At 34.5% G+C, this 26,722-nt stretch overlaps 1 protein-coding gene across 1 annotated transcript in view; it reads left to right on the plus strand.

Annotated features, from left to right (window-relative positions):
• USH2A (usherin) overlaps positions 1 to 26,722 on the plus strand; it is an 893,901-nt gene that overhangs the window by 59,745 nt on the left and 807,434 nt on the right. The window contains exon 4 of the mRNA XM_043484771.1: positions 1,391 to 1,523. Coding sequence (XP_043340706.1) covers positions 1,391 to 1,523 — 133 coding nt within the window. The remainder of the gene's footprint in view (positions 1 to 1,390; positions 1,524 to 26,722) is intronic.

The following is a 26,722-nucleotide window of genomic DNA, read 5'->3' on the forward strand; positions in this document are numbered from 1 at the left end:
AAAGCCTGTATCTTTTATAATGATAACAGTCAAACACCACATGACAGTAACAGGCTGTAAAAAATGGCATGTGAAAAAAAAAAAAAAACAGCAGAAGGGTGTATATCCAGGTCCGTGAGGAGCTAGTGTGTGATTTTTGGTCCTTATGTTAAAGCTTTGTTTTATAATTAAGTCAAATGGAACACAGGGTCGATGCATTTAGGAAAAAATATGATTTTAACTGAGAGCAGGTTGGATAGAGAGGAAAAAAGCCAAACTGAATAAGTTTTTGAAGAACTGATATATTGATATTGCCAAGAAATTTTTATAATTGCCAAGTGTGTGTGTGTGTGTGTAATTTTTTTTTTAAAGATGGGGACTTTGAAAAGAGTTCCTAAGGGAATTACTCACATGATTTAAAAATATTGGAGGGTAGTTGTTTATTTTCATTAATTTTTGCAAGGCTGTTTGAATATAATTTCATTTTGAATGCTACATTTGATACTTTTATTTAAGATGTTAGCATCTAACCTTCAACTATAAGATATTACATTTCTCTCAATGAATCAATCTGAGTAACTTTTTATGATATCATCCAGGGGTAGTAAAATTATAGCTCATGGTACAAACCTGGCCTGACCATCTAGTTTTATAAAAGTTTTGCTGGAACACATTTGTGCCAATTCATATATGTATTGTTTGTGGCTGCTTTCCTGTTAGAGCAGAGTTGAACAGTTGTGACCTGTACCATTTAGACCACAAAATCAAATCATTTGGCATACAAATAAAAAATATTTATCTGTTTACAGAAGAAGTTTGTCGACCTCTGGTGTAGAGGGTTGTTAGGGTACCTGATTAATTAGCCTAGACTATGATCAGCAGATTTTTGTTATTCTGTATGGAGAAGTGCAGGTGAAAATTACCAACTGGATACCAACACCTAAGAAAATAAATGTTTATAAGGAATCTTTGTGTTAGCAACCTAAATTGAATTATGTTCACATGTAATACACTTCTAGTGTATCTGGTTTTGAATATTTTTGCCTTTTGCATTCATTTCTATTTATTTCCAAACATGACTGTAACAAATTTAACTAGTAGCTAAAGAAGCAGTGTCTCCAGAACAACTTTATGAAGGCATGGAAGACAGAACTGTGAAATATATGGGACAAACAGTTATGCATACGTGTGAATACCCTGGTATATATGATCCAGCACAGAATTATTATCTATAGGTTTATGTCTAGATATACAAACACAAGATATATCATTGGACCATTAAAGTAAATTCCCAGTCTTTCCAACTGAAGAAAGTGGAGAAGTGGGAAATTAACTTGACGAAAGCCTGCTAAAGGCAGTTATTATAAAATAAAAGGTTATGCAATTAAAATAATGTGATAATTTCTTACAGGTACATCAGACAAAAATCAGTTTCTTCATCAATGGTTTGGAAAAGGATAATGCAGCTTTTGATGCAAGAACTCTACGTGGTTCAATTACAGATTTTGCCTCTGGTACTATGCAAATAGGACAGAGCTTAAATGGTAAGTTTGGATTTCAGAAAATTATTTGTTTTATTTAATTACATCATTCCTTGAAAAATGTGTCAAAAATATTTTAAAATACCCAGGTGTATTTGTTTCCTAGGGCTACTGTAATACATTAGCACCAACTGGGTGACAGTTTAATAAAGCAGATTTCATCCCCCCATGATTCTGGAGGGTAGAAGTCTGAAATCAAGGGTTCAGTGTTGGCTTCTTCTGGAAGTTCTAAGGTGGAGTTCATTCCATGCCTCTCTTTCTGGTGGCTTCTAGCAATACTTAGTGTTCCTTGGCTTGTAGCTATCAATAAATAACTTCAGTCTTTGCCTCCATCTTTACCTGGCCTTCTCCCCTTCTTGTCTCTTTTAAAGACACTTGTGATCAGATTTAGGTCCCGGCCTAATCCAGTATTTTCTCGTCTCGACATTCTTAATTACATCCGCAAAGACTTTTTCCAAATAAAGTCACAATTGCAGGTCTTATTTGTTGAAGGCCATTATTTAACCCACTATATCAGAGAATCTTTAAAATGTCTTTATCATTACTTTTTCAAAGTAAGAACAATATGTAATACACTATATTTTTAAAATTTATTTTATCAAAGTAAAGTTGAGTTACAGTGTTGTATTAATTTCTGTTCTACAGCAGAGTGACTCGGTTACATATATTTATATATTCATTCTTCTTCCTATTTTTTCCATTATGGTTATCATAGGATATTGAATATATTTCCCTTTGCTATACAGTAGAATCTTGTCCTTTACCCATTCTGTATACACCACTTTGCAGCTGCTAACCCTGGATTCCCAATCTACCTCTCTCCTGCTCCCCTCCCCCTTGGCGACTAGCAGTCTGTTCTCTGTGTTTCTGATTTTGTTTCTGTTTCATAGATAGGTTCATTTGTGTTATATTTTAGATTCCACATATAAGTGATATTTTATGGCATTTGTCTTTCTCTGACTTACTTCAGATGATCTAGTTGCATCGATGTTGCTGCAAGTGACATTATTTCATCCTTTTATACGGTGGAGTAGTATTCCCTTGTATACATGTACCACATCTTTAACCATTCATCTGCTGATGGACATTTAGTTTGTTTCCATGTGTTGGCTGTTGTGAATAATGCTGCTATGAACATAAGGGTGCATATATCTTTCTGAATTGTATTTTGTCTGGATATATGACCAGGAGGGGGATTGCTCAGTCATATGGTAATTTTGGTTTTGATTTTCTGCTGCTGCTGCTAAGTCGCTTAGGTTGTGTTCAACTCTGTGCGACCCCATAGATGGCAGCCCACCAGGGTCCCCCGTCCCTGGGATTCTCCAGGCAAGAACACAGGAGTGGGTTTCCATTTCCTTTTCCAATGCATGAAAGTGAAAAGGGAAAGTGTTTCCACAGTGGCTGCACCAATTTCCACTCACAACAACAGTGTTGGAGGGTGCCCTTTTCTCCACACCCTCTTCAGCATTTGCTATTTATAGATTTTTTTAGTTGGTGGCCATTCTGACTGGCATGAGGTGGTAACTCATTGTAGTTTTGATTTTCATTTCTCTAAAAATTAGAGATTTGAGCACCTTTTCATGTGCCTATTGGCCATCTGTATTTCTTCTTAAGCTATATTTACTTCCTCCTTTTTATGGTTTGGATTTTATTGTATGACTGTTGTTAAAGTAGAACTTAGAATGTTAGATAGAAACTGGAAAATAATAGTCAACATGGAATAAACTAGATTGATAGTGTTCATACCTTTCCACCCTGAAAATAGACCATATAGTTTTAAGAAGATAGTGTCATATCCTTTTTGAAAAGAACAGAAGCTGAATTTAGAATTCTCTTGCAGTAACTAGCACATTGGTCTACAAATTGCCTATACTTAAAAATGGGAATATTAATTGCTTTATATTATTAAACAGTATATGATCATTATAAGAAAAACTAAACAACATTGAACTCTACAAAATAGGAAGCCTTTTCCTTTTTTTGACCTTTATAGATAGAGATAGTTAATTTTGTTATAACCTTCCACCATTTTTGTACATATAGCTAGAGATATGGTTATAAATATATTAATTTTCCAAAAATGAAATTATCATACATATGCTTTCTCTGAGCCCTATAAAAATACATACTTCCCCTCCAAATGTTATGAGAAGCATGTTAATATGCCTTCTCATTTAAAATCACTGCATTGAGCACAGTTGTATAGCTATAACCAAAACTTTTTAAACACAAGCCTATTAATGAACATTTAGATTAATTCTACTATTTCAAAATTATTAGCAGTTATCTGATCGAAAACACTAAGTATATATATATATATATATATATATATATATATATTTGTTTCTATGCATACACATATATATGCATTTAGCAATTATCTGTGAAGTTCCTTAAGACCTTTTACTTTGGTGTCAGTTTTCAAGTCCCATCTCTCTGCTTACTAGCCATGTGACCTGAAATAACTTTTTATGTTTCTAAACTATAGTTATCTTGAATTTAAAATCATGATGGTGATGATACTACAGTTTCATGGTAAGGATCAAATGAGGCTATGTCATAGAAAACACTACTGTTTTTCCAGCATCTGGTACTGAGTAGTTGTTCCATATTTGTTGAATGAATGAATGAATAACTGTGCCTTGTGTATACTAAACTATATTAGTATGCAGTGCTGTTGTTAATTATAATTATTTTGCTAACCTAAATCGATAGAAGTTAGATAGGTTGAAATAGTCATTTTATATTTTAATACATATGGGAATGATGATCCTAAAGCATAACAACAGATTACCTCATTACCTCATAAGGTTGTGAAAATCTACAACCTTATTTAAAAATATAAGTAAGTATTTGTCTTAAACACTAACTAACCTGACAAATAATCCTTTTTTTTTTTCACTTTTGCCATTCCTCTCACCAAAAAATATTTTGGGATCCTGCCTTAGAATTATTTTGCCATTAGTGAGATTAAGTAGCCTTCCACATATGCCTGGATAATTTGCATGTCATTTGGAATTCCTTATTGATATTGTATATTCATATTTATACTCTGGAAAATATTATTTGTAAAGGCTCATTAATGTTAATAATATTATGTTACACATCTTTTTTCTAGCTTTTAGATAGTCATAACTTTGCATTATAGAAATTAAAAAATATTCTCTTATATTTTAGTAAAGGCAAAAACATTCATGCAACAAAATACATAAATATTAAGGGATACAGCTTTATGAATTTTTAATCGATATATATACTTGCATAATTCTCATCCAGAAAAAGTTATCAAACATTTCCTGGATTTCAAACACTCCTGGTGAATACCAACTCTAAAGGGAAACAAAGAATGGTGTCAGAAGAGACCTCTATCAGCATAAATTAGTGTTGGCTGTTCTTGAATGTTCAAGCACTTTAAATCATGCAAGTGAGTACTCTTGTGTATGATTTCTTTTCTAAGCACTATACCAATAAGATATATCTCTATAGTGTGCTGCTATTTCTTTAAGCTTTAGGAAATACTTCTTTACTTTCTCAAAGTGGGTATTTTAACCAATGATGTTTGAGAATGTTGGTGTTCCATGTCCTTACCAACACTTAGTATTCTCATACATTATTGCTGTTTGCCGTTCTGGTGGCTTTATGGTGCATTTCCTGATGATTGATGGTATAGAGAACATTTTCATGTGCTTCTTGGCCATGGCTATGCTCTTCTGTGAACTACCTATATAAGTTTCTGCTAATTCTTAGTTGGATGGCCTGTCTTTTTTTTTTTTATAACTTATAGGAATTCAATATTTTGAATCTGAGTTCTTTGAGAGATAAATGGACTTCAAATATAGCCTTCTGAGTTACCACTTATACTATCACTTTCCTTTGATCAACAGAAATTCTTAATTTCAGTGAAGTCCAATTTATGTTTATTTTAAACTTAATACTTTTTATGTAATGTTTAGAATATCTTTGCAAACCCTGAGAGTATAAAGTGTAGGAGAACACCCAAAATATCTAAAGATGTTCTCCTGTACTTTATTTTAAAAGTGATATTATTTTGCCTCTCAAATTTAGATTGATATTCTATCTGGGATTGATTTTTGGGTACGGTATGAAGTAGGAGTCAAGATTCTATTTTTTTCCCCACCTGAAATTTTAATTGACCCTGAAACATTTTCATCGCTTCTCCACTATGTTGCAGTGGCAGCTTTGTCACAAATTACATCCCTTTACATGAAGACAGTGAGTTCCTGAGCTCACTATTTTGTTTCAGTGATCTGTTTGCCTATACGTATAGTTAAAACATTTAATTTTCATTTTTGTAGCTTCATAAGAGTCTTACTGTTTAGAAGGATTTGATTTCTCCACATTTTTTTAATCTATCAAGATTGTCTTGGCTATTATATGAATTTTAGAAGCAGTTTTTCAATTTTCACAAAAACTTTGTGGGAATTTAAATCCTTAACTCAATTTTGCAAGAATAGCCTGTAGAGAATATCAAGTAGAATGTAGAGAATATCAAGTCCTCCAATCCATGAGCAGAATATATTCCTTAAATTCTCCCAGCAATGTTTTTAGTTTTCTGTATAGTGCTCTCATTCATAGTTGTAGGACTTAGTCCTGTGTGTTTTTTTGTCCTTTTTTTTTAAAGATTCAGTTTCACTTAATATTGTTTTGGAACTTTATTATATAATTTTTTTCTATTATTTAAAATTATCATCAATTTTTATGTTGACCTTAAATTCAATGAGCTTGCTAAATTTAAATTCTGATAGTTATACAGTCCTATCATTTATACATAGCAGGCACTCAAATATTTTCAAATGTTTGCAGTAAATGCCTAACTGGTCATGGAGTTGTCATATAGGTGTTTATAGGTGTTGTTATTATTAACTTTGAAATAATGCAAAATGTTCATTTTTCCCCATGACCTGATTTATATAGTTATTTAATTTAAGGAAAAATGTGTGTGTGTGTATGTATAGATATTTAAATATTCAAAATATACCCTGAAACACTGGTTAAATTTCCAAGCTCTGGTGCCAAACAAATTTAAGGTTGAATTCAATCCATTTGTTTACCTTTGATCTAAAGATATATCCCTTTAAGGTTTGTAATCTGTTAAATTATATTTTAATAAATATTTTATAGGGATATTATAAGAATTATATGTTAGTGTATGTATAGAATATATTGCTTGTCATAGAGTAAATTTTAATAAGTGGTAGCTATTATTAACCTCTTTGAATATCTATTTTCTTATTGTGAAGTAGACATAGCAATTACTTTCCATAGAATTGTTGAGAGATCCAAAGGAAAATGTCTATAAATGACTCTATTATTTTAAGTTTTATATTCTCTTAGATCAAGCTAAACTTTTGTGAAGAAGTAACATTTTAAGGAACCTATATATTTAGAAACTTGGTTTGAGTAATTAGTATTATTGAGAAATTTTATAAAGTACTCTGCATGCAGAAATTCTTAATAACACATTAAATCTTGTGAGCCTTATTTCAATATTTAATTCCCATTAGCACTTCTAAAAGTGTTTTATTGCACCAAATGTTGCTCAAAGTATTCGATAGTGCCATAAATTTGTCCACTCTGCACTGTGGGGTTGAAATGACTTGCTTCTATTCTATTTCAATATACTAAATGTTGAATTAATGATTCCAAAGGACAGTGTGGGCTGAATATGATATTTGTTTTTAAACTGCAAAAAGAGAAATTTGACTTCTGATTAGAAAGCATGTAATTGGAAAGCATTTATTTCCAGTGTTACTTAGCTTTTAATATAGTTTTCCTCCTTAAGTTCTGAGCATCAGAGAGCTACAGGAGGCAACGATATTTAAAAATAATTTTTATCTTTTTTCCCATCAATTTCTAGGTATGGTTGTACCTACTGTATCTTTTCTCTAATTAGAGATGGCAGGTAGACTGGCTCATTACTTCTGCCTAATGAGCCAGGCTCCATGCCACCTCTCTAATCAGAAAAGAGATAGGTACAGAATGTTCCCATGGACTTATTATAAATCATTTTCCTTCTCTCCCTTGCTCCTTTTTTTAATCAAAAAATTAAGTCACTGTCCTCCATACTTTTGTCTACATCCAAGATGGTTTCATTCAGGAGAGGTAATTGTGCACGAGATTACCGTAAGCTGAATTAAAGGTGCTCTCATGCAGTACTGGGCCGGCTGCCTCTGCTGGAACAGACGCTGCCTCAATCACAGGCATATCAAGCGAAGGTCTACAGGAAATCAAGATGGCTTTTCTTTCTTTCTCTGATTAGGCTTACCTTGCTTCCTTGTTTCTGCACCCAGGAAGTGACAGCTTCAAGTGAGTGTTGGCTGCCAGAAAACCTTTTCTTTGAGTCTCATCTCCAACTAGCGTAACTTTCTAGAAAAATATTGTAGGCTGCCAATGACACTTCTGTTGCTGTAGGCCTTGTCTTTGCCTCCCCTAGGATATTAGTCAATGGACCAGATGAATACTTTTTCCTGGGTTCTGTATCTGTATTAACGGGATGTGTGTGAGTGTGTGTGCTCAGTCATCTGATTTGCTCTGGCTGATTTTTAAATACACAAATACAGCTTAGACCTTGATATCAACCAGTGTGTCAGTTCATTTTTAAGTACAGTTTCTTCCAGTCATATATTTATTTTAATTCCTTCAGTTGGGCAGGAAACAAAGAGGAGTCGTGGTAACAGACATGTAATTATAAATAGTCTCTAATGTCACTGTGGTGATAAACTACAATAGCCCTGCAAATTTTGGATTTAAACATAAAAAAATCACACGAATCAAAGTTTTTCAGAGTAATTTCTGAACTCTTATCAACAGACTTCTAATTTCCTTTTAAATGTTGGCATCTCTACATTATGCCATTAAAAGCATGTATACTTTCTTAAGATATCCAGTCATTAAGGAATCAGTGAACTTTTGTTGTGTAGCTGTGAAAACAAATATACAAGGAAGAAAAAGATAATCACCTAATTGTAATGCCAACTTCCCTTCCATTCCATGTTTTCTATGCATTGTATCTTCATTTACCTGCTTAGTCATTCTGGAGTTGGAATACTATTTTTATTTCTACTACTGTCCCAAAGGTTATCAATAACATTTCTAACCTCATCTATGTATGGAAAGTCAGTTTTCCTTTTAGTTTAGCTGGAGATAATACTAAAATTTTTCTGAGAGAATTTTTGTTTTTAATTAGGTAAAAAGTAAAGAAATAGAAAAATGTAGAAATTGATGAATTGAGACAGGTAAATGGAATGGAAATAGACTATAGGAACAAGGTCTATAAAGGTATTAAACAAACAAACAAACAAACATTAGTTGCTCAGTCTGTCTGACTCTTTGTGACTTCCGTGGACTATAGCCTGCCAGGCTCTTCAAAAGTGTCCATGGAATTCTCCAGGCAAGAATACTGGAATGGATAGCCATTCCCTTCTCCAGGGAATCTTTCTAACCTACGGATTGAACCTGAGTCTCCCACATTGCAGGCAGACTCTTTACCATATGAGCCACCAGGAAAGCCCATGTAATGGTGTAGAGGAGTTTAAAGATGAAGGAGTTTCAGAGTAGAAGAGGTATCTAGCAATGCTATTAGGACAAGTGGCCAACTATGTTAACAAAAATAAAAAGATAATTTAAATGTGTACCTTACAATCATATTAAATAAAAACTGCAGGGGAATTAAAATTTAAAAGTGAAATATGTAATCATGAGATAGTAGAGGACAGTAAAGGAAAATGCTTTCATAATCCTGGCATATTGAAGATTTTTATTAGCATGATATCTTGGCCAGAAGCAGTAAAGGAAAAATATTGAAAAATCTGACAGAATTTAAATTCAAACAGTGCTTATCATTTTGTATGTAGTTTGGCTGGGAATAAAAAAGAGAATGCTAGTGTTGGAAAGAGTTTGTGATAACCTGGCAAGCTATGAAAAGTAAAAATATGAAAGCTATGTCATCCAAGTGTTCTCCTTCCAGGACATATCTCTCAAGAATATGATTAAATAAAGCTTTAAATATGTACATGAAATGTTAGTTGTAGAATTACTTAAAGTAACAAATAATTGGAACCAGTTAGAAAACTTCAAAAGAGAATTGATTAAAATAAATGATAATTTATGCCTATAATGGAAAAGTGTGTATTATTAAGAGAAATGAAATGTCTGTTGGTCAAGACTTGGCAACACATTCATGATGTGTTATAATATGAAAATTGAATGAACATAAAGTATAATATAATCTTACTGTAACATGGGTTGAGGAAGTGCAAATTTGTATTGGATATTGAACTCACTGTACATAGATATTATTATTGCTATAATAATTAGTGCCTGAGAAGCAAGATACTCATTTTTGGTTTGAATCTGGCTTTGCTTCTTAAAAATCAAGTGACTTTGGCAAAAAATTTAACTTCTCAATCCAGTTTCCTAATTCGTTCATCTATAACATGTGTTTTAGATATAGTTTTCAAAGCAACTATAAAACTTTTAAATAATATATACTTGGTTTATGTTTGGTATCCAATTAAAGTTTGCTATTATAAATATTAATGTTATAATAATTTAGGTATTACTCTTATTGACTTTGTGAAATTTAAATATTTTAAAATAATGGTCCTGGCCTACAATCAATTTTTGGCTCAAAATAAAATTTTCCTAGGGTGAGTAAGAAAAAAATGTTTAATTTAGGAGTGATGTACAATATGTTTAAAATGGCTATATTTTGCGTAGGTAAGCTCCACAAAATAATTTCTTTCTCTCTTCAAATATGAGTCCTCTCTGGTATTCTTCATTGTTTTTTTTTTTTGCAAATCCTGATGTCTATCTGGAGTTATTTCTTTTCAGCCTGAAGGACTTCCTACTTCATTATTTATAGTTTGGCCAGTGGGGAACAAATTCTCTCAGCTTTATGAAAAGTGTCTTTAATTTGTCTTTACTTTTGAAAGATATTTTCACTGGATATAGAATTATACATTGTTAATTGTAATTTTTTTTTAGCAGTTTAAGGACTATTGTTTCACTGTCTTCCTGAATTCATTATTTTTGATGAGAAATCAGCCATCAGTCTATTAATATTCCTTTGTAGGGATTATGCCATTTTTTTCTTGTTGCTGAAAGTTTTCTCTTTGATGTTAATAGTTTAGTTAAACTGCCTGGACATAGTTTTCATAATATTCATCCTAGTTGAGATTTGCTCAGCTCCTTGCATATGTAAGTTGATGTTTTCACTACTTTTAGAAGTTCCCATAATTATCTCTTTAAACTTTTCTTTCTTCCTTTTTTTTTTTTTTTTTTTCCCATTCCACATTCTTTCTCCTCTTACTCTAGGACTTCAATTATGTTTTTGTCAGAGCATGGTTCAGTTCAGTTCAGTCACTCAGTCATGTCTGACTCTTTGCTACCCCATGAATCACAGCACGCCAGGCCTCCCTGTCCATCACCAACTCCCGGAGTTTACTCAAACTCATGTCCATTGAGTTGGTGATGCCATCCAGCCATCTCATCCTCTGTCGTCCCCTTCTCCTCCTGTCCCCAATCCCTCCCAGCATCAGGGTCTTTTCCAATGAGTCAACTCTTTGCATGAGGTGGCCAAAGTATTGGAGTTTCAGCTTCAGCATCAGTCCTTCCAATGAACACCCAGGACTGATCTCCTTTAGGATGGACTGGTTGGATCTCCTTGCAGTCCAAGGGACTCTCAAGAGTCTTCTCCAACACCACAGTTCAAAAGCATCGATTCTTCAGCACTCAGCTTTCTTCACAGTCCAACTCTCACATCTATACATGACCACTGGAAAAACCATTGCCTTGACTAGATGGACCTTTGTTGGCAAAGTAATGTCTCTGCTTTTTAATATGCTATCTGGGTTGGTCATAACTTTCCTTCCAAGGAGTAAGTGTCTTTTAATTTCATGGCTGCAATCACCATCTGCAGTGATTTTGGAGCCCCCCCAAAATAAAGTCAGCCACTGTTTCCCCATCTATTTGCCATGAGGTGATGGGACCAGATGCCATGATCTTAGTTTTCTGAACGTTGAGCTTTAAGCCAAATTTTTCACTCTCCTCTTCCACTTTCATCAACAAGGCTTTTTAGTTCCTCTTCACTTTCTGCCATAAGGGTGGTGTCATCTGCATATCTGAGGTGATTTCTCAGATATGCAGATATTTCTCAGATTTCTCAGATTGCCGGATATTTCTCCCGGCAATCTTGATTCCAGCTTGTGTTTCTTCCAGCCCAGCATTTCTCATGATGTACTCTGCATAGAAGTTAAATAAGCAGGGTGACAATATACAGCCTTGATGTACTCTTTTCCCAATTTAGAGCCAGTTCTTCATTTTTTAATAACAGACTTTTCATCTCTAGAATTTCCATTTGGTAACTCGTTTGTAGGTTCCATCTGTCTGCTCATCATATTCCCTCAGCTTTTCACACATACTGTCACTGTTTCCACTAGATCTTTTGGTATTTTTTGCCTTAGATATTTGGATCATTCCAACATCTGAGCCTTCCCTTGTGGCTCAGCTGGTAAAAAATTCACCTGCAATGCAGACCTGGGTTTGACCCATGGGTTAGGAAGATCCCCTTGTGAAGGGAAAGTCTACCCACTCCAGTATTCTGGCCTGGAGAATTCCATGGACTGTATAGTCCATGGGGTCACAAAGAGGATACAACTGAACAACTAGAATATCATGGAACATCTGAGCCATGTCTTGACTTTTTTTTGTGTGCGTGTGTGTGATGCACTATGTTTTCTTGCTGTTTCATGTGTCTTAAAATGTTTTTATTGTGTGCCAGACATTTTGTGTAAGGGAATGGAAGAGATAAAAGTGTGTTTCTGTGTGTTAGTTGTTCAGTCAAAGCTGACTCTTTGCGACCCCCATAGACTGTAGCCCACCAGGCTCCTCTGTCTATGGAATTCTCCAGATAAGAATCCTGGAGTGAGTTAACCATTTCCTACTCCAGGGAATCATCCTGACCCAGGTATTTAACCCATATCTCCTTCATTGCACCCAGATTCTTTACCATCTGAGTCATCAGGAAAGCCAGGTAAATAATTGTTACCTCCAGAGAAAAGAGCACTTCTCATTCTATCAGGCCTCTGGAGTGTGTGTGTTGGCAGTGGGTGGGAGGAGGAAAGGAGGGGAATAGCATCAAACTTATTTGAAGTTGATGTGGATTTGAGCATTATTTCAGCTGTAATATAATTTAGTTCACCACTGGTTTCAGATGTTTGAAGACAGAATTAGGACGGATGCAGACTCCCTCTGGTGCTAGGAGGGGCTGCTGTCTTCTTATTCTTTAACTGCTTATGCTACCTCTCACTTTTCTGTTAGGGATGAGAACAGCTGTGGGTCTCAACTCTTCTGTGAAAGGCTTGTTACTTTTTAGAATTTATTCAAATTTCTCACTGTTCTCTACTTTCTGATGGTTAAAAAAATGATTCTATAGCTTATCTGGCTTACTTTGGTTGTTTGATAGCTAAAGTGATGGTTTCAACTTTCTATACCTGAAGCACAGGTGGAAATCCAACTCTTATTGTAACACTTGATAGAACATTTCTTTCTTTGACCAACTCTTTGCTTAACTTTGCACCTCTCTTGGTTCTTAACTGTGGCTGGTCTCTGGCATTCTGGTCAAGGGAGGTACCTATTACTTGGCTCCAAAGATTATTTTGGTAGCATTTGGGAATTGACCTTATTGTTACCTTTTCTAATTTTTCCTGGAGATTTTTGGCTTTTGTGGACTCTAACTTTGTTTGTATTTTTTTAACTTTTACATTAGTTTTCTTTGGTCTTCCTGAAATCTATTCATTGCCAATATATAACATTGAAATTTTTTGAGGATTCTGAACCCTTGTTAGATGATCTCAACTCACTAGTGGCCTTTTTCTTTTTCTTGATTTTGTGAAGCAGTTTCTGTTTTACAACACTTGAACCATTGGTTATTTCTTCATTCAGCTCAAACTTTTACCTTCTAGGGGTTGATGATTAATTTGAATATTTTGTAGTCATCTGTTACTTGTTCAGGATAACACCTTGCCTTTCACTGATTTTAGCTACCAATTCTAGAGGTAAATTTTCAAATTTTCCTCAATCAAGGCATTTTATTATAGTGTATATATTATGTAATTGTATAATACACATATATTAATCATATCTGACTCTATATTGAATGCTTGTTTTTTTGTTATTGTTGTCTGCAATGATATTTTATTTAAATCTTTATTTTCTTTCTATGGTTCCATGACAGCTGGAGTATATTCTTATCTTTTTGCTACTACTACCTAAAGCAACATTAACAATAACAGAAACACAAAATGCATTCTAAATTCTCTGGCATAAAGCCCTTACCATTGTGACCATTAAAAAAATAAATGAGCAAGCTTCTTTGACTCTCCATTCTAGAGCCACCATTTTTGAAGTTCTAGATATTTTCTGATTTGCTTTTATAAGTGGATTCAGGGTAAAATGTTTTCTTTTGTGTAACACTGAAGTAAATAGAAATTAGGTAATTAACATGACCCCCATTACGCATAATTTTAATTTCAATTAGAAATTTTGATAGAAATGAGGAAAGGAGTTTATCTAAGTCTTTGTGGAATGGACACAGATTTATTTTTTTTGTTCTATTGCATTGGCAGGTTTTTTCTTACATATGTGAATCTATTAATGATATTGTCAAAATGCTCAGTTAAGCTTTGTTATTTTCAGAAATGAAGATTCTCAGTATGATATCATACTAGGTTTTTTTTTTTTAAATAAAATTTCACAGTAATTATCTTTCTTTTAGCCTGCGGGTTGGTATCTCTATTTAAAGGCTACTGTGCCAATCATTATACTTCCAGTTCTAATTCTAAATTTGTTTCAGTTCACAAGGACAGATCTGGTCTTAATAACTTGTTGCTATTTCCATTCATTTGACTTTAGCATTTTTATTAACATCTAACTTTCTAAAATAGAAATTTTTGTTATACCAGTGAGTTTTCTAGGTAATGGTCATTTATGGCCTTGAAATATCAAAAGGTTCTTAAACCCCTCTCCCATTCTGTATTCACATTTATTATTCTTGTGTCATTTTTATACCTTATGAGATTTTTTATACCTTGCAAAATTGCCAGTTTTATAGACTAAAGATTGTCAAATATTAACTATTTCAACCTTAAATAATATAATACATGCTATTATCTTCATGTTAAAATTTATAAAAGTTGCTTCACCTTGGACCTTCTGTAAAATTTGTTTTTGAGTATTTTTAACTTTGAAGTCTGATTCATTCATTTTACATGCTTTATTAATATTCCATTTTATGAATAAAGGCATATGTTATTTATTTGTTTCCATGTTGAGAATTTTCTTCTTATAATTTATGACATTTCATAGTTAACATATGTTTACCCTGGTACACATTTGTTCTACTTCTTCCTTTATAATCTGGAAACCCTTTCTTTTCCCTGCTTAATTGCCCTGGTTAATTACCTACAGAACAATATTTACTACAAGTAGCAAATGTGGATATTGGACATGGCAGAAAAGTAGTCTTGTACCTTCAAATGTGATGTTAGCTATGGATTTTTCTAAATTCCCTTCCTTATATGAAGAATTTCTCTCTTTTTCAGTGTTTACTGAGTGTTTTTATAATGAAAGTGTTGGCATTGACAAAGGCCTTTTTCTGCCTCTAAGGAGATAATCATTTGTGTTTCATCCTTTATTCTATCAGATTGTGTATTATTTAGTTTTCACATATAGAACGAGCCTTGAATCTCCAGGATAAATCCCAGTTGCTTGTGGTGTATAATCCTGTATTTATGATGTTGAATTTGGTTTACTAGTATTTTTTTTGAAGATATATATATTTGTAAGACATTGATCTGTAACTTTCTTTACTTGTATAGTCTTTATTGGTTTTGGTATCAGGCTAAGATAACTTCATAGAATTATTTGGGAAGTGGTTTTTTTTTTTAATTTATTTATTTTTTGTTGAAGGATAATTGCTTAACAGGATTTTGTTGTTTTCTGTCAAACCTCAACGTGAAGTGTTTTTACCTTTTATATTTTTTGGAAGAGCTTGTGAAAGCTTGACATTTTTCCTCTTTATTTTATTTATTTGACTGCACTGGGTCTTAGTTGTAACTTGGGGAATCTTTCAGTTGCAGTAGCAGGGATCTAGTTCCTTGACCGGGGATCGAACCAGGACCCTTTGCATTGGGAGTGTTGCACCTCAGTCACTGGACTACCAGGGAAGTCCCCATTGTTTCTCTTTTAAATGTTTATAAGAATTTAGTGAAAACATGGATCCTGGATTTTCTTTGTGGAAAATAACTTTTTTAAACTAAGTAAATCTCCTTTTTTATTATAGCTGTATTAACAATATCTTTCTTCTTTTTTCATTCACTATTATATTTGATTTTGTTTCTTCCAGTTTTACTAAGATATAGTAGATATACAGCACTGTTTAAGTTTAAGGTATACAGCACAATGATCTCATTTACATACATCATGAAGTGATTTTTTTACAATAGTTTTGGTGAACATCCATCAACGTATATAGGTATAAAACTTAATAGAAAAAAATGTTTTCTTACGATAGCTCTTGAGATTTACTCTCGTAACAGCTTCCGTATATGATATGCAGCAGTGTTAATTAAATTCATCATATTGTATATTACATCACTAGCGCTTATGCCTGGAGGTTCATACCTTTGAGTGTCTACATTTACTTCCCACTCCCCTCTACCCTATTCCCTCTCTGTTAACCATACATTTGATCTCTTTTCTATAAATTTGTTTTTAAAATATCATAGACCTATAACACTATGTTAGTTCCTGTTACTCAACCTAGTGATTAAAAAATTTTGTATTTTAAATGATCATGACAAAAAAAATAAATGATCATGACACTAAATCTAGTTACCATATTTCACCATGCAAAGATATTATGCAGTTATTCACTTTATTTCCCACACTGTACATTTCATACCTGTGACTCATTTACTTTGCAACTGAAAGTTTGTACCTTTTAATCTCCCTCACCTATTTATTTCCTCCTCCTTCCCTCCCCTTTTTCTGTATCTATAAGTCTTTTTATGTTTTATTATATTTGTTCATTTGTTTTGTTTTTTAGATTTCAAATTTAAGTAAAATCATATACCACTAGCCATGCTTTGTCTGGTTTATTTCATATCCTCTGAGTTCATCCTTGTTTTTGCAAATGACAGGATTTTATTTTTTATGACTAATACTCCATATTCTGTTTGTGTATGTGTGTATATATATCTCACCTTCTTTATCCATTCATCTATTGATACACATTTTGGTTGCTCCCATATTTGGCTATTATAAATAATGCTACAATGAAAATAGAGGTGCATATATCTATTCTAATTAGTGTTTATACTTCTTAGGATAAATACTGAGAAATGATACTGCTAGATCACACAGTAGTTCTATATTTAAATATTTTGGGAATAACCATACTCTACCATAGTGACTGCACCAGTTTGCATTCCCATCACTGAGGGTTTTCCTTTTCTCCTTGCCAACATTTGTTATTTGTTGTGTTTTGATAATAGCTACTTTGACAAATATGATGTAATACCTTACTGTGGTTTTGACTTGCATTTTCCTGATGATGTTGAGCATCTTCCATGTGGCTGTTGGTCGTTTGTGTATCTTCCTTGTAAAAAAGTCTACTTAGACCATTTTTCAACTGGGTTATTTGTTCATTTGTGGAATTGTATGAGTTATTTATTTTTGATATTAAGCACTTACATGTATCATTTGCAGATATCTTCTCTCATTTACTAGGTGGCATTTTCCTTTTTTTTTTCTTTTAAATTTATTTTTATATTGATGGATAATTGTTTTACAGAATTTTGTTGTTTTGGCATTTTACTTTTAATGATGGTTCCCTTCTCTGTGCAAAAGCTTTTTAGTTTGATGTAGTCTTGTTTGCTTATTTTTGCTTTGTTTTCTCTACCCAAGGATGCATATTAAAAAAAAAAAATTATGAAGACCAATGTCAAAGAGAACATACCTATGCTTTCTTCTAGGTTTTATATGGTTTTCGGTCTTACATTAAAATTTTTAATCTATTTTGAATTTATGTTTGTGCATAACGTGATAGTAGCCCAGATTGATTCTTTTGCATGTAGTTGCCCACTTCTCCCAACACCGTTTGTTAAAGAGGCTTTTCCCCATTTTGTGCCCTTCCCTCCTTTCTCATAGCGTAACTGCCTGTACTCACTGCGTTCTTTATTCTAACCCATTGATCTGTGTCTGTTCTTGTGCCAATGCCATACTGCTTTGATTACTGTAGCTTTATAGAATGGTTTGAAATCCAGGAGAAGGAGACCTCTGGGTCTTTCTCAGTAATGTTTTAGCTATTTGAAGTCTTTTGTGTTTCCTTGCAAATTTGAGAATTATTTTGTTTCTATGAAAAAAATAGTCATTGGTATTGATTTGAGTCCATAGATTGTTTGGGATTGGGATTGCATTGAATCTGTAGTCGTGAAGATCTTTTGGGTCGTGGAGATCTTTTTTGTACAATTATTCTGTGTATTCTTGCCACCCCTTCTTAATATCTTCTGCTTCTGTTAGGTCCATACCATTTCTGTCCTTTATTGAGCCCATCTTTGCATGAAATGTTCCCTTGGTAACTCTAATTTTCTTGAAGAGATCTCTAGTCTTTCCCATTCTATTGTTTTCCTCTATTTCTTTGCACTGATCACTGAGGAAGGCTTTCTTATCTCTCCTTACTATTCTTTGGAACTCTGCATTCAGATGGGTATTTCTTTCCTTTTCTCTTTTGCTTTCGCTCCTCTTCTTTTCACAACTATTTGTAAGGCCTCCTCAGACAGCCATTTTGCTTTTTTGCATTTCTCTTTCTTGGAAATGGTCTTGTTCCCTGTCTCCTGTATAATGTCACGAACCTCTGTCCATAGTTCATCAGGCACTCTGTCTGTGAGATCTCGTCACTTAAATCTATTTCTCACTTCCACTGTATGATTGTGAGGCATTTGATTTAGGTCATGCCTGAATGGCCTAGTAGTTTTCCCCACTTTCTTCAATTTAAGTCTGAATTTGGGAATAAGGAGTTCATGATCTGAGCCACAGTCAGCTCCCGGTCTTATTTTTGCTGACTGTATAGAGCTTCTCCATCTTTGGCTGCAAAGAATATAATCAATCTGATTTTGGTGTTGACCATCTGGTGATGTCCATGTGTAGAGTCTTCTCTTGTGTTGTTGGAAGAGGGTGTTTGCTGTGACTAAGGCATTCTCTTGGCAAAACTTTGTTAGCCTTTGCCCTGCTTCATTCTGTACTCCAAGGCCAAATTTGCCTGTTACTCCAGGTGTTTCTTGACTTCCTACTTTTGCATTCCAGTCCCCTATAATGAAAAGGACATCTTTTTTGGGCGTTAATTTCAGAAAGTCTTGTAGGTCTTCATAGAACTGTTCAATTTCAGCTTCTTCAGCATTACTGGTCAGTGCATGGACTTGGATTACTGTGATATTGAATGGTTTGCCTTGGAAATGAACAGAGATCATTCCGTCATTTTTGAGACTGCATTCAATTACTGCATTTCGGACTCTTTTGTTGACTATGAGGGACTATAAAGAAAGTTGAGCGCCGAAGAATTGATGCTTTTGAACTGTGGTGTTGGAGAAGACTCCTGAGAGTCCCTTGGACTGCAAGGAGATCCAGTCAGTCTATCCTATAGGTAATCAGTCCTGAATGTTCATTGGAAGGAATGATGTTGAAGTTGAAACTCCAGTACTTTGGCTACTTGATGCTAAGAGCTGACCCATTTGAAAAAACCCTGATGCTGGGAAATATTGAAGGCAGGAGGAGAAGGGGATGACAGAGGATGAGATGGTTGGATGGCATCACCAACTCAATGGACATGAGTTTGAGTAAACTCTGGGAGTTGGTGATGGACAGGGAAGCCTGGCATACTGCGGTCCATGGGGTCGCGAAGAGTCAGACACGACTGTGCAAGTGAACTGAACTGAATCTGTATATTATTTGGGTAGTTTTGTCATTTTAAAATTGTTAGTGTATTCAACTGCAACAGATTTCAGTGTATTAATTTTATAACCTGCAACATTATTGAATTCATTGATGAGCTCTGATAGTTTGTTGGTGATGATATCTATTTCTTGAGTCAGTTTCAGTAGTTTGTGTCTTTCTAGAAATTGGTCCATTTGATCTGGATTACCTAATTTTGGCATACATTTTTCAGGGATTCCTTTGTCATCTTTTCTTGTCTGTAAGGTTGGTTGCAATGTCCCCGCTTTCATTCCTGATATTACTAATTTGAGGCTTGTCTCCTTTTTTCTTTGTGTGTAGCTGAAGACTTGTCAAAGATGCTGTTCATTTAAAAGAAAAAATTTTTTGATCTTTCTGGTTTTCCTGTTTGTTTTAAATTCTATATTTAATTTGTGTCTAATCTTAATAATTGACTTCTTTCAGTATGCTTTGGATTGAGTTTCCTCTTTTTTTTTGTAGTTTTTTTAAGGTAGATTAGGTTATTGACTGGAAAATTTTCTTTATTAACATAGGTGATTATAGTTATATATTTCACTTTAAGCATTGTTTTACCTGAAACTCATAGAGTGTGATATATGTTCATTTTTATTTGTCTCAAGGATTTTCTGATTTTCTTGTGATTTCCTCTTTGACCTATTTACTATCAGGAATATGTTTGGTTATAGTTTATGTGATAGGTGTCTTTTTCTATTTTTTAACTTTCAAACTGTTTGTTTCCTTAAGCTTGTCCGTTGTAGAAAACATAATGTTGAATTATATTTGTGTTGTAGCTTTCCATTCTGCTAATCTACTTTTTATTGTGTTTAAACCATTTACATTTAATGCATTATGATAAGGTAGTTAAGTTTGTAATATTACTTTGCTCTTTGTTTTCTATTGCTTATGCCTCTTTTGTTCATGTATTCTTTTGTGTTAAATAGATGTTTTTGAGTGTACCATTTTAATCCTCTTGTTTTTCTTTTTACTATATTTGTTATTTTATTAGTAGTTTCCCAGGTTATCACAGTTGCATCTAAACTTATAATAATCTAGCTTGAATTAATACCAACTTAATTTCAATAGTATACTCAAACTTTGTGCTTATTTTTTGTTTGTTTTTATCACCCTTGTTATTGTCATTCAAATTATGTTGTTAATCAACACAGATTTATAATTACTGTTTTATACATTTCTCTTTTTAATTAAGAAAAAGAATTATAAATAAAATATGTAAAGAATATTTGTGTTTATATAATTACTTTTAAAAGTAATTCTTAAAAATTCTTTTAAAAGTAATTCTTTATTTCTCTACATGGACTAGAATTATTGTTTAGTGTCCTTTCATTTCAGTCTGAAGTCTTCCTTTAGTACTTCTTATACATTAGGTCTATAAGTCATAAATTAGGTCTGTAAATCATAGTGTAAATTTTTGTTTACTTTGGAATTTCTTCATTTTCCTGCATTTTTTATGAATAGTTTTACTATTCATAAAAAGAGAATTTTTGGTTGATATTCTTTTCTTTTTTCTTTAGTGCTTTAAATATGTCATCTCACTATCATCTGGCCTGTATGGTTTCTAATGAGAAATCTTGTTAATCTTATTGAAGATACATTGTATAGGTGGATCATTTCTCTCTTGGTGCTTTCATAATTTTCTGTTTGTATTTCAGCAGTTTGATTATGAAATATTGTGTGCAGTTTTCTGAATTTATCCTTCTTGAAGTTAATTGAGTTTCTTGGATGTATACATTAATGTTTTTTATCAAATCTGAGGAGGTTTAGTGATTATTTCTTTAAATATTTTTCTTGCTCCTTTCATTCTCTCTTCCCGTGGGACTAGTATTATGGTCATATTTGTATAGTTGATGGGGATCCCACAAGTCTCTGAAGTTCTGGTTAATTTTTGTATATTTTTTTCTTTCTATTCCTCAGACTAATCTCAGTTGACCTATTTTTAAGTTCACTGATTGTTTTTTCTGCCCATTTGTATCTGCTGTTGAGTCCCTTTAGTGAATTTTTCTTTTTTGATAATTTCCTTCTCATATTATCATCTTTTCTATTTGCTCAGACATCATTCTGATACTTTGGTTCTTTAGATATGGTTTCCTTCTGTTTTTTTAACATGTTTAAATAGTTGATTTAAAGTTTTTGTCTAGTAAGTTTAACGTATGGGCTTTTAATTGGCCCAGTCTCTATGACCACTTCCCCTCAACTGTTTATCAGCTATACTTTCTTGTTCCTTTGCATGTGTCATATTTTTTGTTGAAACATGGGCATTTTAGATAGTGTAATGTAGCAGATACAAAAATACAAATCCTCCCCCAGGGTTTGTTGTTGCTGCTGTTTGCTTGTTTAGTGACTTTCCTAAACAAATTATATAAAATACATATATTTGTCATGTATGGTCATTGAACTCTCTGTTCAGATAGCACGTGTGAGTGTGCACTCTAGTGTATTAGTCGTTCAGTCATGTCTGACTCTTTGCAATCCCATGGACTGTAGCCCACAAGGCTCCTCTGTCCATGGGATTCTCCAGGCAAGAACTCTGGAGTGCATTGCCATTCCCTTCTCCAGGGGATCTTCCTGACCCAGGGATCAAACCCGTGTATCCCGCACTGCAGGGAGATTCTTTACCATATGAACCAATAATGGAACAGGTTTTCGTAAATTCTTAGAGCCAGTGATCTTTTTAGTTTCTTTTGAGGGCTCAATTAGTCATTGCAATATACCTTTAACATTCAGTCAGACAGATTAGCACTCTTCTGTAGTCACCATTTACTGCTTGTGTGGAATTACAAGGTCAAAGAGAGGTGAAAGTTTAGGTTCTTCTCAAATGTCTCTTGGGGATGCACATGTTCCTGGACATATACATAACCCTTTGTATGAGCATGGCTTTCTAGATTCCCAGGAAATCTTTGCAAAGCCCCCTATGGATGTGTCATTTCTCAGGTTTTATCTCTTTTTTATTTGTTTGTTGTTTTCCCAAGCTGTTATTGTTGCCTTAGGCAGCTATATTGTTAAGCAGTTATTGTAAACCACTGATTATTTTCAACAAACATCCCAGTTCAGTTCAGTTGCTCGGTTGTGTCAGACTGTGACCTCAGGGACTGCAGCAGGCCAGGCTGTCCATCACCAAACTCCCGGAGTCTACTCAAACTCATGTCCATAGCATTGGTGATGCCATCTAACCATCTCATTCTCTGTCATCCCCTTTTCCTCCCACCTTCAATCTTTCCCAGCATCAGGGTCTTTTCCAAAGAGTTGGTTCTTTGCATCAGGTGGCCAAAGTATTAGAGTTTCAGCTTCAGCATCAGTTCTTCCAATGAATATTCAGGACTGATTTCCTTTAAGATTGACTGGTCAGATCTCCTTGCTGACCAAGGGACTCTCAGGAGTCTTCTCCAACACCACAGTTCAAAAGCATCAATTCTTCAGTGTTCAGCTTTCTTTATAGTCCAACTCTCACATCCATACATGACTACTGGAAAAACCATAGCGTTGACTAGATGGACCTGTGTCGGCAAAGTAATGTCTCTGCTTTTTAATATGCTGTCTAGGTTGGTCATAGTTTTTCTTCCAAGGAGCAAGCATCTTTTAATTTCATGGTTACAGTCACCATCTGCAGTGATTTTGGAGCCCCCCAAAGTAAAGTATGTCACTGTTTCCATTGTTTCCCCATCTATTTGCCATGAGGTGATGGGACCAGATGCCATGATCTTAGTTTTCTGAATGTTGAGTTTTAAGTCAACTTTTTCACTCTCTTCTTTCACATTCATTAAGAGGCTCTTTAGTTCCTCTTCGCTTTCTGCCATAAGGGTGGTGTCATGTGCGTATCTGAGGTTATTATTTCTCCCAGCAATCTTGACTCCAGCTTGTGCTTCATCCAGCCCAGCATTTCACCTGGTGTGCTCTGCATATAAGTTAAATAAGTAGGGTGACAATATACAGCCTATCTATATCTGCATACAGATTTCTCTGGAGGCAAGTCAGGTGGTCTAGTATTCCCATTTCTTGAAGAATTTTCCACAGTTTGTTGTGATCCACAGTCAAAAGCTTTGGCATAGTCAATAAAGCAGACGTAGATGTTTTTTCTGTAACTCTCTTGCTTTTTCGATGATCCAGTGAATGTTGGAAATTTGATCTCTGGTTCCTCTGCCATTTCTAAATCCAGCTTGAACATCTGGAAGTTCACAGTTCATGTACTGTTGAAGCCTGGCTTGGAGGATTTTGAGCATTACTTTGCTAGTGTTTGAGATGAGTGCAACTGTGTGGTAGTTTGAGCATTCTTTGGCATTGCCCTTCTTTGGGCTTGGAATGAAAACTGACCCCTTGCAGCCCTGTGGCCACTGCTGAGATTTCCAGATTTGCTCGCATATTGGGTGCAGCACTTTCACAGCATCATCTTTTAGGATTTGAAAAGCTCAATTGGAATTCCATCACCTCCATGAGCTTTGTTCATAGTGATACTTCCTAAGGCCCACTTGACTTTGATTTCAGGATGTGTGGCTCTAGGTGAGTGATCACACCATTGTGGCTATCTGGGTCATGAAGATCATTTTTGTACAGTTCTTCTGTGTATTCTTGTCACCTTTTCTTAATATCTTCCTCTTCTGTTAGGTCCATACCATTTCTGTCTTTTATTGTGCCTGCCTTTGGATGAAATGTTCCTTTGATATCTCTGATTTTCTTGAAGGGATCTCTAGTCTTTCCCATTTTACTGTTTTCCTGTATTTCTTTTCATTGATTGATGAGGAAGACTTTCTTATCTCTCCTTGCTGTTCTTTGCAACTCTGCATTCAGATGGGTATATCAGCCAGAACTGTGTCTGAGTGTCTCCTGTGGAGGTATGGGTCGGCAGTGGCCTGCCACAGGGCCAGGGTCTCTGAGTGCAGCAGACCTGGGTATGGCATAAGCCCTCTTGGAGGAGGTTGCCATTAACCCCACCATAGGACTGCCAGAACTTACACAGAACTTAAATAGACTCTTGGAGGGCACCAATAAAACCTTGTGCACCCCAGGACCCAGGTGAAAGGAACAGTGACCCCACAAGAGACTGACCCAGACATGGCCACGAGTGTCCAGGAGTCTCTGGTGGAGGTGTGGGTTGGCAGTCACCTGCTGCAGGGTCAGGGGCATTGAGTGCAGCAGTGTTTGTGCATGGGACTTTTGAAGGAGGTTGCCATTATCTTCATTACCTCCACCATAGTTTGGCCTCAGGTCAAGCAACAGGGAGGGAACACAGCCCTTCCCATCAACAGAAAAAGGGATTAAAATTTTACTGAATATGGTCCCACCCATCAGAACAAACCCAGTTTCCTCCTCAGTCAATCTCTCCCATTGGAAGCCCCCATAAGCCTCTTATCCTTCTCTATCAGAGGGCAGACAGGCTGAAAACAATAATCACAGAAAACTAATGAAACTAATCACATGGACCACAGCCTTGTCTAGCTCAATGAAACTATGAGCCATGCTGTGTAGGGCCACCAAGATGGACGGGTCATGGTGGAGAGTTCTGACAAAATGTGGTCCACTGGAGAAGGGAATGGCAAGCTATTTCAATATTCTTGCCTTGAGAATCCCATGAACAGTATGAAAAGAAATGACCAAGCTCTGAGTAATTTCAATCCATACATGTGGTATTTTTATAGTACTACTATCAGACTAATAATGACAGTTTTCTGAGATTAAGCCTTTCAAGGAGCTCCAACGCCACTCTCATTCCTCCAGCGGATGCTAGGCTGCTATTTTTCACTGTGATCATAGAATATCCAATATCAAGGTTAACCATTGAGTGATTGAGAGGAGGACGGCAATTGAGAAAGTTAAAATGCCACAAAATGTGCTATTCTTATTGTTATTCACCCATTAAAACACACACACACACACACACACACACACACACACACACACACACACACACACACACACACACACACACACACACACACACACACACACACACACACACACACCCTGGATTTTTGCAAATCTTTGGTCAATCTCCATTATTTTAGAAAAGTTGATTTGACATTCTTTGCTAGTGTTATCATTGCTTTTATGGCAGAATCTTCAGTTGTTCTTACTTTGCCCTTCCAGATCACACTGTGTAATTTCTCTCATCATTATCTTGCACTTTTATCAGCAGGCATAACCTTTGTTTGTTAGATTTATAACTAGTATTCATGTTTTGGGACTAATATAAATATTACTTGAAAAATTTCTTTTAATAGTTCATCACTAGTGTATAGAAATTGAATTGATTTTTATATATTCAACTTGTTGGTAAATTCACTTATTGCTTCTAGTAGCTTTTGTATAAATTTACTGGGCTTTCAAAAAAAAAAAATTTACTGGGCTTTCCTAAGAGACAATTATATTACCCATGAGTAGAGGCAATTTTATTTCTTCCTTTCAAGTTGGTGTGACTTTTTAAAAATTTGGCTTATTGCAAAACTACTCTTTTTATCTTGATTTATATATTAGATTATTTACTCAGTTTTCCTATTGACGTAATTTTACTGTGCCACCAATCATAATGTGGATGTACTACTTCTTTCCAGTAGTTATATATTTTCTAAATATACAACTATGAGGGCTTTCTGGTATGATTCATATCTGTTTACTTGATCAATTTATGTAATTTAACTGATATTTTCCATATGAATATTTTTCAAAGAAAAATTATTTTATTGTTTAGTCCAGTGAATATCTGTTGCTGTAAAGCTGGCAACTGCCAAAGAAATTAGTAAAATTCACTCTTATGACTGTGTCCTTGATTTTATGATATTCTCCCCCAAAATCAAATCATAATACTCCTGTTTGGAGTGGATGATTCATATTAACTCTAGGTCTTTAGTGAACATTTTTAACTTTAAAAATTCCCTTCAAATATGAATTCTGTGGTAGAAGATGTGATTGTTCTATGTTCAGATTCCAAATTTGAAACTAAAACTGTTTTTAAGGGTCATAAAACCTAGTCCTTTATTTTAAAGGTGATAAAATAGATTTCACAATCCTGCTGCAGTGAAGTGTCCCTTTAACTAATGCTAAAATATAGGAAATGAATTCAGATTTATTAGTATTGAGGTGTATACCTTCACTTCTGTGCTCTAGTTTGACTTCTATTGACTTTCACTGGGATGACTGTAATAGCCTTACTGGTCTCACTGCTT

This window comes from Cervus canadensis, chromosome 13, assembly GCF_019320065.1.
Source record: "Cervus canadensis isolate Bull #8, Minnesota chromosome 13, ASM1932006v1, whole genome shotgun sequence".
Taxonomy (NCBI): domain Eukaryota; kingdom Metazoa; phylum Chordata; class Mammalia; order Artiodactyla; family Cervidae; genus Cervus; species Cervus canadensis.